Source organism: Mobula birostris, chromosome 3 (genome assembly GCF_030028105.1).
Source record: "Mobula birostris isolate sMobBir1 chromosome 3, sMobBir1.hap1, whole genome shotgun sequence".
NCBI classification, from domain to species: domain Eukaryota; kingdom Metazoa; phylum Chordata; class Chondrichthyes; order Myliobatiformes; family Myliobatidae; genus Mobula; species Mobula birostris.
Genome location: NC_092372.1, coordinates 80,798,667 through 80,813,621, shown reverse-complemented (window position 1 = coordinate 80,813,621; position 14,955 = coordinate 80,798,667). Strand labels below are relative to the sequence as shown.

The following is a 14,955-nucleotide window of genomic DNA, read 5'->3' as shown; positions in this document are numbered from 1 at the left end:
ACATAAACACACACGCACACGCACACACTACTTTTATATCTACCAGTTCAGCTCTCCGCGTTCGTGTTACTTCGTGCCCCGTACACCACCGACTGAACAGATCCAAGTGTGAGTGTTATCTTAGAAAAATACTCACCAATTTAGACTGCTAGGAACGCTGGCCACATGACGGGTCACAAAGTATCCCACTCCTGACACCAAATGTTGTATCGTGGATGAAATCACCGGAGAAACAGAGTCACTGGTAGATACAAAGCAGCTTCTTTATTCGACACAACAAAGTACAACAGGCATCTACGGACGGAGATACTTTCGGTAGAAAGGTGTGCTAGCCCAATGTGGGCTCGATATTTATATGCTAAACACAAAGGCAATCATTACTTAAAAGTTATAGACAATGCTTCCTTTTGAAGCTACATACAAGATATCACACCTCCTAACTTCATCCTTTCCTTCTGACGCCAACATGTCTGGGTTGGTATCCAGAGCCTTGAGGAAACCAAGTTAAATTCACAATACATTTATTTAGCATTTTACGTGCTAACATAGAGGACAATTAATATTATAAAGTATAGATAACACCGTCTTCAAAACGACCTGTAAATTTCACACTTCCATCCACAGTGTCTGGCTAGTATCCAGATACCACAACTTTTAGGAAATGCATTTTTGTGGACTCAATCCACAGTACTTTGTCAAATAGAAGTCTGGTGGCCAAAGTCATTTAAGTGTAAACGAATCATCTACCCAGAAAAACTCACTCCCAACAGTATTCATAGACAAATTCTTAATCAGTCTTTATCATTTCTAGATATTGCTTGTTTATTAACTGATGGAAATTATCAATAAATGAAGAATATATTCAATTATTTCAGTGAGACTTGCGATGAGCTCTTAATTCAGAGGCAGATTAGACTGCATTTTTACTTCATTGAATATGCTTCATAACTGTAAGCCTGCATACCTCCACTGATGCCGACGTCTTTCTGTGCTTCCTTGTTGCTATCAAACTTCCAGTCAAATAACTCGGTTATAGTCCAGCTTTAGAGTTGTAGAAAAGTTGAGGATCTTGACTTTTATCTTTGCTTTGTTTTTGATGTGTAGGATTGCATCTGTTGCAAAACCTTATACAATCAGCTTCTTGTGTCCATGTTCAAATAATATATGACGTGCTGGTTGCATTGCGTTCACAGTTCTTGCTCAACGTGTATATGAGCTAAGCTAACAAAAAATGGTGATTGTGTAACCTACTATGGAAGTACCTATAATCTTTTAAAGTGGTTACCATAAGACCATAAGACAAAGGAGCAGAAGTCGGCCATTCGGCCCATCGAGTCTGCTCCGCCATTTTATCATGAGCTGATCATTTCTCCCATTTAGTCCCCCTCCCCCGCCTTCTCACCATAACCTTTGATGCCCTGGCTACTCAGATACCTATCAATCTCTGCCTTAAATACACCCAATGACTTGGCCTCCACTGCTGCCTGTGGCAACAAATTCCATAGATTCACCACCCTCTGACTAAAAAAATTTCTTCGCATCTCTCTTCTGATTGGGCGCCTTTCAATCCTTAAGTCATGCCCTCTTGTACCAGACTCCCCCATCATGGAAAACAACTTTGCCTCATCCACTCTGTCCATGCCTTTCAACATTCGAAATGTTTCTATGAGGTCTCCCCTCATTCTTCTAAACTCCAAGGAATACAGTCCAAGAGCGGACAAACGTTCCTCATATGTTAACCCTCTCATTCCCGGAATCATTCTAGTGAATCTTCTCTGTACCTTCTCCAACGTCAGCACATCCTTTCTTAAATAAGGAGACCAAAACTGCCCACAGTACTCCAAGTGAGGTCTCACCAGCACCTTATAGAGCCTCAACATCACATCCCTGCTCCTATACTCGATTCCTCTAGAAATGAATGCCAGCATTGCATTCGCCTTCTTCACCACCAACTCAACCTGGAGGTTAACCTTAAGGGTATCCTGTACGAGGACTCCCAAGTCCCGTTGCATCTCAGAACTTTGAATTCTTTCTCCATCCAAATAATAGTCTGCCTGTTTATTTGCCTGTTTATTTCTTCTGCTAATTATTAAACAAACATGTTTTCCATAAAGTAATAAGATTGGAAGCTTCATTCAAAGAGTTGATATAGGCTAAGTGGACTTATTGTGGTTGCATGAGCCAAGTAGGCATGAGGTAACAGTGACTTGTAATAGATTGCTTATTTGACTTACTAGACTATTGGTCAGGATTGTAAATACCTAATGTCTGTCAGTGTGGCTTTTAAAATATGCCAAATGTAATTATGCTTATAGTCAACTCTACCAGAGAAAATGATTGATATCAAGTAATTTGAAAACAGAAAAATATTGCACCTGAGTGTGGGTATGGTTTGGCAGGGGTATGGGAACTGGATTGATAATGCTGAGGGTGAGGTGGTTGGATTACAGAGGTAGGGTGCAGTGAGATCGCTAGTGAGGAGAGGCTGATTACGGCAAAATTGCAGTCAACAGGATGAGTTGCAGTGTAAAAGGTGGACAAAATCGAAAAGGGTGAATACAGGACTGAAGTTGTTATATTTGAATGTGCACAAATACAGAATAAGGCGATGAACTTGCAGCACAGTTACACATTGGCAGGTATGACGTTGTGGGCATCAGTGAATCGTGACTGAAAGAAGATTGTAGCTCGGAGCTTCATGTCCAAGGATACACATTGTATTGGAAAGACAGGCAGGTAGGCGGGGGGGGGGGGTAGCATGACTCTGCTGGCAAAAAATGAAATCAAACCATTAGAGAGAGGTAGCATAGGGTTGGAAAGTGTTGAATCATTGTGGGTAGAGCTAAGGAACTGCAAGGGTAAAAACACACTGATGGGAGTTACATATAGACCCCCAAACAGTAGTAAGGATGTGAGCTACAAATTACAATGGGAGATACAAAATGCATGCCAAAAGGGCAATGTTACATTAGCCATGGGGGATTTCAATAAGCAGATAGATTAGGAAAATCAGGTTGGAGCTGGATCCCAAGAGGGTGAATTTGTAGAATGCCTACAAGATGGCTTTTTAGAGCACCTCATGGTTGAGCCCACTAGGGGATTAGCTATTCTGGACTGGGTGTTGTGCAATGAACTGGAATTGATTAGAGAGCTTAAGGTAGGGATTCCCAACCTTTGTTATGCCATGGACTAATACTATTAAGTAAGGGGTCCATGGACCCCACATCGCCCACATTGGAAACCCCTGGCTTAAGCCAAAGGAACCCTTTGGGGAAAGTGAACATAACATGACAGAATTCACCCTGAGATTTGAGAAGGAGAAGCTAAAGTCAGATGTATCAGTATTACAGTGAAGTAAAGAGAATTACAGAGGCAAGAGAGAGGATTGGGCAAAATTGTTAGAAAAGAAACACTGGCAGGGATGGCAGCAGAGCAGCAATGGCTGGGATTTCTGGATGAAATTCAGGGGGCACAGAAATTAAAGTGGATACCAAAAGTTTTTTCAGATATATGAAGTGTAAAAGAGACGAGAGTAGATATCAGTCTGCTGGAAAATGATGCTAGGGCGGTAGTAATGGGGGACAAGGAAATGGTGGATGAACTGAATAAGTATTTTACATCAGTCTTCACTGTGGAAGACACTGCTAGTGTCTTAAGATAGATGAGTTAGCTGGACCAGATGGTGTACAACTTGGAGTTAAGAAAGAGGTGGCTAAAGAGATTGTGGAGGCATCAGTAAAGATTGTACAAGAATCAACTGATTCTGGCATGGTTCTGGAGGGATGGAAAATTGCAAATGTCACTTCACTCTTCAAGAAGGGAGGAGACAGAAGAAAGGAAATTTGTGATAGTTGCTTTTTAAATTTGATAGTATATATATATATATATCCACATATGCTTATTCCTACAAATAACAGAATTAATTTCCCTCTCCACCTTTAGTAATTCTTTCTTGTCAGCCTTATGTACTTTTGACAACATTCATTACCATACTGTGAGGGCATTGTTACCATATGGAGTGATTTTTGCATATCTTCCAAGGTGAGCAGCTTCAAGTTCCTAGTCAACAACATCTCCGAGGTTGCATACTGGGCCCTACACATCAATGCAGCCCTGAAGAAGGCCTAAGCACAGCTGTACTGTATTAGGAGCTTGAGATTTGGAATATCACCAAAAACTCTAGTAAATTTCTACAGATGGAGAACATTCTGACTGCATCACAGCTGGTATGGAGACTTCAATACAAGATTCTGCAAAGCGTTAATAGACTCGAGAAAGCAGCATCTCCATTAAGGACTCTCACTATCCAGACATGAAGACCCACATTCAACGATTTAGGAAAAACTTCTTCCTCTCTGCCATTAGGTATCTGAACAATCCATCCACCATGTTATTCCCTATTTTACGCTATATATTTATATATATATATGTTGTCACTTATAGATTTTTAATGTATTTGCATTGCATCGTTGCCGGATTTCAACTGATTTCACGTCTTCCGTCAGTGATAATAAATTTAATTTTGATGAACATGAAGATCTATGCAAACGGAACTCCTTCATTATCCGGGGACACCCCACAAGTGGAACGAGGGTGACGATTTTCAAACACATTTGGAATAGTTTCTGCGCACGCATAGAGAAACAGGTCTGTGGGCGAAGGATATATCGCTACCAGGAGGTGACTGCAGTGCAGTGCAGTGCAGCACAGCAGAAACCATCGGCAGCCATTTCGACCTCAGCAAATGCACGTTCTCCGCCGACGGCACTCACTTTCCAAGACACTTCCACCCCATACCATACCAACACCAATCCTCCCCAAACCCCCACCATTGCTCCTACCACAGTTACCTAGGGAACCGGGAGAGCGGAGGCGGTCGCGCGAGTGACGTCGACGGAAAGGGTCGCATGTTTCTGTCGTGAGGGGCGGTGGGGCCTGGTGCGTGAGAATGTCCGAGACAGCGGCAATTGAGTTAGTTATCGACCAGGAAGCGGAGTCCAAAGCTCCCCTGTGCCCACATGGTAAGGAGAGAGTGAACGGGATATGGAACAGTCGCGGTGCATAAGGCCTGCGAACTGTTGCATCGGTGTTGGATGAAGCGCTGCGGTTTGTATAGAAACTACAGAAATAAAACACAAATGCTGCATGACTTTCAGGGCCAAAGATTTTGGGAGAGGGGAAGGGGGTATGACGACGTTTTAGGTTCACAATCTTTGCCCGTCTTTTGCATGCTGCAGTGGGCACCTTAATCATTTAACCAGAGCTCCTCGCCCTATTAACCCAGTATCCGTGTGCCGCTCATCACATACTTGGTGTGGTTGTTAAACAACTTTTGGTGGCTGACAAGACAGCATTGGACGATTTGTGGTTTCTGGGGCGCGGCATGTTGAGCCCACCCTGGCATTTCCATCTCGATTATTTATGAAGAAGCGAGAATTCGAAAAATGTAGTGTTTTACCCTGCAAACATTTTATCTTGTTGGCTGGTATTTTGAGCAGTTATAAAGGATATGTTCACTAGATTGACTCGAATTTACACCCTCTCTACAATCTCCAAGCCTGGAGTCTCATACTAAAGTAGAGATCTCGTGAAAATCTAGGTGTGCACTCAGCCTCTTCCATTTAGAAGTCCAGCTGCATCAAAATCTTTGGCTGTTGTATACAGGTTATTCCCAGGTTATGACTTATTGGCAGCCAATACATATGAATGAATGTTTGGAATGGTGATGGATTTGCTGGCCGCTGGGGGCTTTAGGATCTTGTGTAATGAGGGAATAGAGCATTTCAGTGTGCCTTCTACCCGTCCCCTCCTCCCCATTCTTGCAACAGTCATAGCCAATTTTAGCAAGCAGAACTCTGAATGTTGAGTAGGTTCACTCACTCATTGAGTCACTGAGGTTGGCTGATTTTCACTTACCATCAATGATCCCTCTAAGGTGTGTACATGCACACAACATTGTTTGCTACTTGCTCACAAAAGGTTGCCACCCTCTACCTCATTGGTATGTTAAGTATATTTCACAATTGTACACAGTTACATTTCCTTTTCTGGTTTTTGATGTGGATGGTGTTGACAACATGGAGTTTGCAATGATTTGCCTGCACATTTTAGAACCGGCTTATTTATACTGTTTTCATTGAAGAAGTTATTTGGTATGTACTTGTTATTGTCACTGGGCAAAAAATTGCACAGCACAAGATTTTTGCGTACATTGGTTGTAGGATACATTGCTTACCATGTCTGATTGCTCTCCCATTTCTGTTCCATTCTGATTTACAGATTGTTTGAGTTACAGACAGTTCTCAGAAGTTGAAAGTGATTGTAATCTAGGGTTTTCCTGTAGTATGCTTGCCTGTTAACACACTGGTCCCTATCTTGCTCTGGCACTTCTTGCTCCAGGTTTACTTATGCTTAGAAGGTCTTCAGATCAGCAGCAAGTCACTATTGATCCAAGGAGCTTCTAAACATAGAGCTAATACTGCTTTAGGCAATCTACCAGATTAATTTTTGTGGTTCCTGTTACAAATTCCTAAGCAATGAACCCATTTCCTTTTCTCGGTGTATTACCAATTTAGAGCCATTTTTCCCCAAGGCAAGTTTCTATCATGTAGTATGATGGATGAGGTACAAGTGACTGACTGCCCCCCCCACTCTGTTTCCTATTCTGACCTTTTACCTTTTCTCACCTGACTATTACTCCCCCCTGAGTTCCCTCCTCCATGCCTTTCTCCCATGGTCCACTCTCCTTTCCTTTCAGATTCTTTTTTCTCCAGCCCTTCACCTTTCCCACCCACCTGGCCTCAATTATCACCTAGCTACCCTTCTTCCTCTCCCTCCACCTTATTATTCAGGCATCTTCCCCCTTCCTTTTCAGTCCTGAAGAAGAGTCTCGGCCCGAAATGTCGACTGTCTTATTAATTTCAATACATGCTGCCTGACCTGCTAGGTTCCTCCTGTATTTTGTGTGAGTCGCTTGGGATTTCCAGCATCTGCAGACTTTCTTGTGTTTACTACTTATAGTTTATATGTTTTGTTTACAACATATTTAGGGGCTTTGTGAATCTCTACAAATCTGCAGACATGTTTTTTTTGAACAGGTAGCAATAAGTGTCAGTTCAAGGGCTTAGAAGTGAGTGTATGTTTGCATAAAACTTTGATATGCTTACGAAGGTGCATCAGGGCAGAACAGTCCCCCATGCTGTCCTTCCAGGTAAATTGTAACCCAGCTGTGGAGGTCTATGCATACATATACGTATTTCATGCGAAAACAGAAATTGCCGTAGAAGTTCACCAGGTCAGGCAACATCTGTGGTAAGAATTCCCATCTGTGAAATGATTATTTCCCTTTCTACAAAAGTGTTTTAAACTGCTGAGCATTTACAATGTTTTCAGTTTTTTATTTTGGATTTACAGTTTCTGCAGGTTTTTTTGATTTACATTGTGTGTTTAATGAGATCCTCCTAAAGTAGTCCAACTTAATTTCTAAACAGGAGTTTGTGCAGATGTGAAATTTAGACCAACACACACAGTGCTGGAGGGTCTCAGCAGGTCAGGCAGTGTGGAGAGGAATGAAGACGGGACCTTTTGAGTTGACACCCTTCGTCGGGACTGGAAAGGAAGGGGGAAGAAGCCACAGTAAGAAGCTGGGATGGGGAGAAGGCAAAGGAGTACAAGCTGGCAATTGTTAGGTGAAACCAGAGGGGAGAGGGGAGGGAGGATGAACTGAGAAGCTTGGAGGTGATAAGTGGAAGAGGTAAAGGGCTGAAGAAGAAGGGATCTAATAGAAGAGGAGAGTGGACTATGGGAGAATGGGAAGGAGAAAGGGGAGTGAGGGAGGTGAAGAGAAGGGGTTAGAGTGGACCCAGAATGAAGAATGGAACAAAAGAGAAGGGGACTGAGGGAGAATTTACCAGAAGTTAAATAAATCAATATTCATGGTGTTAGGCTGGAGGCTATCCAGACAGAATATGAGGTGTTGCTCTTCCAACCTGAGAGTGGCCTCACTGTGGCAGTAGGGGAGGCTATGGACCCCTGAATTCTGTCTTGATCCATCCGGACGGCTGAGTCTGGTTTAGTAGTCTTATAATAGTGAGAGAGAAGCTGTCTTTTAGCTTAGTGGTACGTACTTCAAAGTTTTTGTATCTACTGTCCGTTGGGAGGGCTGTGAAGAGAGAATGTCTGGTTGTGTGGGGTCTTTGATTATGTTGGTTTCTTCATCAAAGAAACAAAATGTGTAGACAGTCTACAGAGGGGAGCAAGAAACAACCTGCTGGAAAAACTAAGCAGGTCTAGCAGCGTCTGTGGGTTTCAACCCAAAATGTTGATAATTCCTCCCACGGTTGCTTCTCAACCCTTTGAGTTCTTCCAGCAGATTATTTGTTTCTCCAGAATCCAGCATCTGCGGTCTCTTCTACCTCCATGGAAGGGTGGCAGGATTCATGCTCTGCCGGGCTGTGTCCACAACTCTGGTTTCTTGTGGTCATGGATAGAGAAGTTGCCTTTCATGATGCATTCTAATAGGATGCTTTCAGTGGTGTGTCTGTGAAAATTGGTGAGGGTCAAAGGGGATATGCCAAATTTTCTCAGCCTCCTGAGAAAGTTGAGACACTAGTGAGCTTTCTTGGCTGTGGCATCTACCTGGTTGGATCAGGATGGCCTATTGGTGATATTCAGTGCAAGGAACATGAAGCCCTTAGTCTCTCAACCTCAGTACCACAGGAGTGTGTGCACCATATGCCTTCCTGAAGTCAGTGACCAGCTTTTTTATGTTGCTGACAGTGAAGGAAAGATCATCATGACATCCTGCTGCTAGGATCTCTATTTCCTTCCTGCGCTCTGTCTCTTCGTTATTTGAGATTCAGCCCACTGTGGTGATTTCAGCTGCAACTTAGAGCTGAATTCAGTAGTAAGGAGTAAAGTCAGGGCTGAGGACAGAGCCATGTGGAGGAGCATCATTGAGGATAATTGTGGCAGAGGTGTTGCTGCTGTACTTACCAAGTCAATATTACTAAATTTTAACTTCATCCTGAATCTTTTTTTACTTCTGCCCCATCATTGGTATTTATAAATTTAAAGGTAAGCAGAGTGGTGACAAGCATTTTTCTATTGCAACACAGGAAATAAATGCTTAATTTTCAAGACAATATAGCTTGAACAGTGTCTAACATCATATCCATATTTAAAGTGCTGAATTCACAACCACCTGTGCGCAGCATAAGCCTGTAATTATGTCTCTGGATTCAGCTAGATATTGTTTTACATTTGCTCATGTTTTCCTGAAGGGCAAAATAATTGTGATTGTGAAATAGGAAAAAAAAATACCATTGTAATATTCAACAATTTTTGGATTCTGATTCATTACCTGTCAAAAGTTTTAAGATTTTAGTGTCTATAATTTGCTTCTGAGTTAGAAGCTGATTTTTGCAATATTTTGTTCATCAGGAACTCCTTATGTTCATTCTAATGCTGCTCCCCCAATGTCCATACAAGGTAGTTGATTCTGGTAAATGTGGAATTTCACACTGGCAGTAAATGAGAAGAAATCACTTTGTTATTGAATTGCAATAGGTGTTTTCTCCCCAATGTATTAGTGTAGGAATGTGAAATGATGTGTAGTAAATTGTTTACAATTATTATAATGAGATTATTTGTAACATTAAGAAATAAATTTGCTACGTTGGAGTCCCAGATATTTAAGCAGTGCTATAATAATGCTTCAGAGCAGTCCCTCACTTTTTGTTTTTACATTGTGCATTTTCATTCCTTGGTTATCAGAATTGTTTTTAATGCTGTTTTTTTACTGCCTTGTGTAAATTTGTCACGTGTCCAGCAATGTATGCAAATTGTACAGAGGACAGAAGGAGCCTGGAAGAGATGCATTTGTTTTAATCCACTCTGAGACACAATCTAACTGCCGTATTTCTTTATTGTGGCTATTTTTTTACTGCAACTTTCAATGTCTGTAATTCATTACTCCCCAGACCTTGCCTCTACTCCCCTTAGTGGTAATTTACAAATTAATTTTCGTACCGCTTTTCCTTCACTATCTCCCATCAGAATTATTAAGCATAATCAAAGGACAAGTTACTCAGCCTTTCTTGCCAGTCTACTATTTATTAAAATATTGCCGACCCACTGCTCATTTTCATTTACTTGCCTTTGATCCAATTGCTGTGATACTTTAAGGAGCTGTTTTGAAAACATATGACCGAGCTTCATTGGCTATTGCAAGAGAATGTACCAAATTTTCACTGCCTTGAAATCCTTCTAATTATTTTTCTTCATCAATGCATGCTGTAACATTAGTTACATTGGGATTAATTGCATTTTAAGTGGGGCAACAAATTTTTAAAAAATTGCAGCAAAGCTGCTTCAGGTTTGAAAGTGTCTTGTGGATTTACCTTGTGGATCCAGATTGGTTTACTTGAGACACTGTAGGAGACACTAATTAAGTCTCACCAAATGGGGAGGTGTTTATTCAATTTAGTGTGTTTCACAAAAGACTGGGAATTACAGTGGGTAGGTGGCGAAACAATGTATGATAGCACAGGCAACCAGGATGCTGAACTTGAAATTATGTGATGCAGCATGCTAAGCTGAGGCGCGAACAAGGTTGTTGTGGCTGAATCTGGTCCATAGTGGTGTACAACATATGGTTGGGACATGCACGCCCTGTCACTGGAATCCAGTGGGCATGTAGGTACAGCAGGCGGTGAAAAAGGCGAATGGTATGCTGGCATTTATAGCAAGAGCATTCGAGTACAGGAGCAGGGAGGTACTACTGCAGTTGTACAAGGCCTTGGTGAGACCACACCTGGAGTATTATGTGCAGTTTTGGTCCCCTAATCTGAGGAAAGACATCCTTGCCATAGAGGGAGTACAAAGAAGGTTCACCAGATTGATTCCTGGGATGGCAGGACTTTCATATGAAAGACTGGATGAACTAGGTTTATACTTGTTGGAATTTAGAATATTGAAGGGGGGATCTGATTGAAACGTATAAAATCCTAAAGGGATTGGACAGGCTAGATGCAGGAAGATTGTTCCCGATGTTGGGGAAGTCCAGAACGAGGGGTCACAGTTTGAGGATAAAGGGGAAGCCTTTTAGGACCGAGATGAGGAAAAACTTCTTCACACAGGGAGTGGTGAATCTGTAGAATTCTCTGCCACAGGAAACAGTTCATTGGCTATATTTAAGAGGGAGTTAGATATGGCCCTTGTGACTAAAGGGATCAGGGGGTATGGAGGGAAGGCTGGTACAGGGTTCTGAGTTGGTTCAGCCATGATCATACTGAATGGCGGTGCAGGCTCGAAGGGCCAAATGGCCTACTCCTGCACCTATTTTTCTATGTTCTATGTTTTCTATCCGCACCACTAATGAAGATGCTTCCCAACTTCTCCTTGTTTGTTTCAGTGTCAGGATAACACTCCATCTTGCTGGCTGCTTTCTTTCTTCTAGATAAATGTAAATCGGATTATGCCTGCTGTTGTTTCTGAATTAGATTACGCTCAAGATTTGTAGGTGATTCTGTTATCAAGATAAAAAGCGGCATTTGAGCAAGTACTGAATTATCTTCCAATTTTTGTACTACGTCTTGCTGCTGTTCCCTAAATACCTTTGAATGTCATTCAACAGATTCGTTATGTGGAACGAATTTCTTTCCCATGGTAAAATATTGAGATCCATTTTATGCACTTGATAAATACTGACCGACTTCTCATACATCTTTACTAAGGGAGAAAAATAAAGTCAAGTTTCTTGTTCAACAAGATGTATTTCTTCTTTGTCTTGGTTCCAGGTCCAACTCTGTTGTTTGCAAAAATAAACCACAAGGAACAAAAAGGCAGAAGGTTTTATGCCTGTGCAGCCTGCAGAGATCGAAAGGATTGCAATTTCTTCCAGTGGGAAAATGAGAAGGTAGGGAAGAATAATAAGCTGACCACTCTTTCAGAATACCTTTAGTTAGATTACTGGACAATTAGTTTATTTTTCAAAAGTCTGTGGAGGAATGAACTTCTATGCACCCCAAAGTCCTATGTCTCAGGAACATAGTTCTGAATGATATAACTTCTGTGTTGGCCTCTTAATGATTGCCACATTTTAGCCTGCTAAGTATGAAGGTTGAGTCTTGCGGTGGCTTTGTTCTCCCCCGTCCCCCCCATCAGCTTTCTGATCAGACAATGAACCAACCCAAGAACGTTACCTCACTATCTTTGCTCTCTTTTTGTGCTACTTAATTTATTTAAAAAAAATATCTCTTATTGTAATTTATAGTTTTTGGTGTATTGCGCTGTACTGCTGCCAGAATAACAAATTTGCAACATATGTCAGTAATCTCCAACCTGATTTTGATCTACTTCCATATTTTGCCAAAGGATGAGTGTCACATTTTATTATGTTCTTTTTGATGTACTTTGCGATGTTTGCCGTAGAATATATTAGGACATGGTTTAAAATCCATTGTGATGTGCCAATTTCCGGTGTTTGGTGCAATGACAAAAAAGTTCAGAGTATTGGAGGTAGAGGGAAAATGTGCCTCTATTATCAGTTTGTTTCCATGATAATGAAGCCTAAATGTAATTGTACACTATTTCTTTTGATTCTATGTGCATCCACTCTACACAGCTGTAAACAATTCATTGCAGGGTGTGGTAACAGAGACAATAGGGTTTTGAGCTAAATTCTATCCACAACAGCCCTGTCATCTCTATTTTTATAATGCTATGATGATCACCTTTAATGCTGTTTTATTAACACCCTCATTCCTGGAAGTGCATTATGAGAACTGAGGTACCAATGTTTATGATTATGAAGCTAATTCCTAAGTGATTGAATTTTGGTGAGAACTTATTGCAGAGAGGAATTAGATGCAAAGTATTGAAAAGCAGAAGTAAATACTGTAAGTTCATGAGTGGAAGTGTTCCCTTAGATTTAAGAGGATATTAGTATCAACTAACAGACAACTAAGGCTACGTCCACACTATGCCTGATAATTTTGAAAACGAAGCTTTTTCTCTTTGTTTTGACTTTCTGTCCACACTGAAACGGCGTTTTCATCCGCCGAAAACGGAGATTTTCAGAAACGGTCTCCAGAGTGAATAAATCTGAAAACGCCTAATATCCGTTGCAGTGTGTACGGGGTAACCAGAGCTTTTTAAAACCGCTGTCATGATGTGCCGGAACAGATGGCGGCAGCCCGGCATTTCATTGTTTTCTTCTTCTTATTATTATTATTTTATTGTCGCCAAACAATTGATACTAGAGCGTACAATCATCACAGCAATATTTGATTCTGCGCTTCGCAGAACCTAACAATTTCAGAACAAATGGCAACGAGACTGAAGCCAGAAGAGTTAGAGATGTACTCACCAAGTACTTTGACCCATAGCTTACTGAATGAATAAGTATACTTACTTTGCCCTGTTTTCTGTCCTTGCTTGTATGAAGGTGGTTTACCTATTTATGCAAGTACTCCTCTGACAGTAGATGTGTAACAGCCTAATGTAACATTGTATGGAAATACGAGATAACACTGATGCAGACTTGTTTTTTATATTTAACAAGGTGCTTTATTAATGCAAAGAGTTAGTCAGTTTTTAAATGTTCGTCATCAGCTGGGTCATACTGTCCGTGAACTCCCTGTCGGTTGCCTCCATATGCTCCAGTATTTGTTTTTTTTTAGTTTTAAGTCCTCCTGCGCGAGAGCCAAGAGCAATTCCTTATAAGTTTTTCAGCTACTCTGTAACTGGACAAACGTGCACTAAGTATACCGTTTCCTCTTCGCTTGTTTTCTGTGTGTCCTGCACGTGCCCAGTAGAGGGGATTCGCCCAAATATCCATGTTAGTGTGGGCAGAGATATTTTGAAAAACGCTCAGTGTGTACGCCTGTTGTTTTAACTCGAAACCGGCGTTTTCAAAATTATCCAGCGTAGCGTGGACGTAGCCTAACCTTTTATGTTTAGTGGCAGCTGAATCTTCTCTGCAGTTCCTAGGTTGCTTTGTTTTGAGGCAGACAATGACCAAAGGAAAACAGCAGTGAAATGAGATAAATGGAAGCTCAATTTAGTGTACATCATTTTGATGTGATCATATCATGCCAGGAAGAATAAAGAGAGACAGAATAAATGTTGCTGTTGTTTAGGCATTTGTAGAGAGAGACAGGCTAAATGGCCTTTGGATATATTGTGCAGCTGTACTAGATAAAGAATGATTTTATGCAGATAGAGAAAATCTTTTTATAGTAGGAAGAGATTTGGTAATCCGAGGACACAAATGTGAGATAATTTGAAAAAGAGCCAGAATAAAATGAGACCGAATTCTTCTAAACCAGGGCTACTTATTGCATAGAAAAATGGGAGGAATCGTGATGGAATAAAGTGTTAATGATTCAACTGGATAATTCATATAAACAGTAAGTTTTTAGCAGTATGAAGAAAGAGCATGGGGCAAATGTCGTTTAACTATGCTCGTATCTGATTGTCATTTTCAGGTGTCAGCAGCTCGTCAATTGGCAAGAGAAGAATTTAATCGAAGCCGACAGCCACTGTTTACACACAAGCAGTATGTGGAGAGGTAAAATATTTTACATGATATTATAAGGGATTCTTAGCAGATAAAGAATCTAAGGATTATATTTGTATAGCAACAACATCAAAGTTGCTGGTGAATGCAGCAGGCCAGGCAGCATCTCTAGGAAGAGGTACAATCGATGTTTCGGGCCGAGACCCTTCGGCCCGAAACATCGATTGGACTAACGGAAGGAAGAGCTAGTAAGAGATTTGAAAGTGGGAGGGGGAACGCGGAGATCCAAAATGATAGGAGAAGACAGGAGGAGGAGGAGGAGGAGGGATAGAGCTAAGAGCTGGATAGGTGATTGGCAAAAGGGATATGAAAGGATTATGGGACAGGAGGCCGAGGGAGAAGGAAAAGGGGGAGGAGGGGAAAAACCCAGAGGA

At 41.3% G+C, this 14,955-nt stretch overlaps 1 protein-coding gene across 4 annotated transcripts in view; it reads left to right on the top strand.

Annotated features, from left to right (window-relative positions):
- The first annotated feature begins 4,762 nt into the window (after nt 1-4,762).
- Nucleotides 4,763-14,955, top strand: part of zcchc4 (zinc finger, CCHC domain containing 4) — a 102,139-nt gene continuing 91,946 nt past the window's right edge. Inside the window, exons 1-3 of one of the 4 annotated variants that reach the window (XM_072252940.1) lie at nt 4,763-5,021; nt 11,799-11,917; nt 14,490-14,572. In XM_072252940.1, the coding sequence (XP_072109041.1) occupies nt 4,949-5,021; nt 11,799-11,917; nt 14,490-14,572 (275 nt within the window). In that variant the 5' untranslated portion in view covers nt 4,763-4,948. The remainder of the gene's footprint in view (nt 5,022-11,798; nt 11,918-14,489; nt 14,573-14,955) is intronic. The other 3 variants (XM_072252941.1, XM_072252939.1, XM_072252937.1) reach the window with 3 other exon arrangements.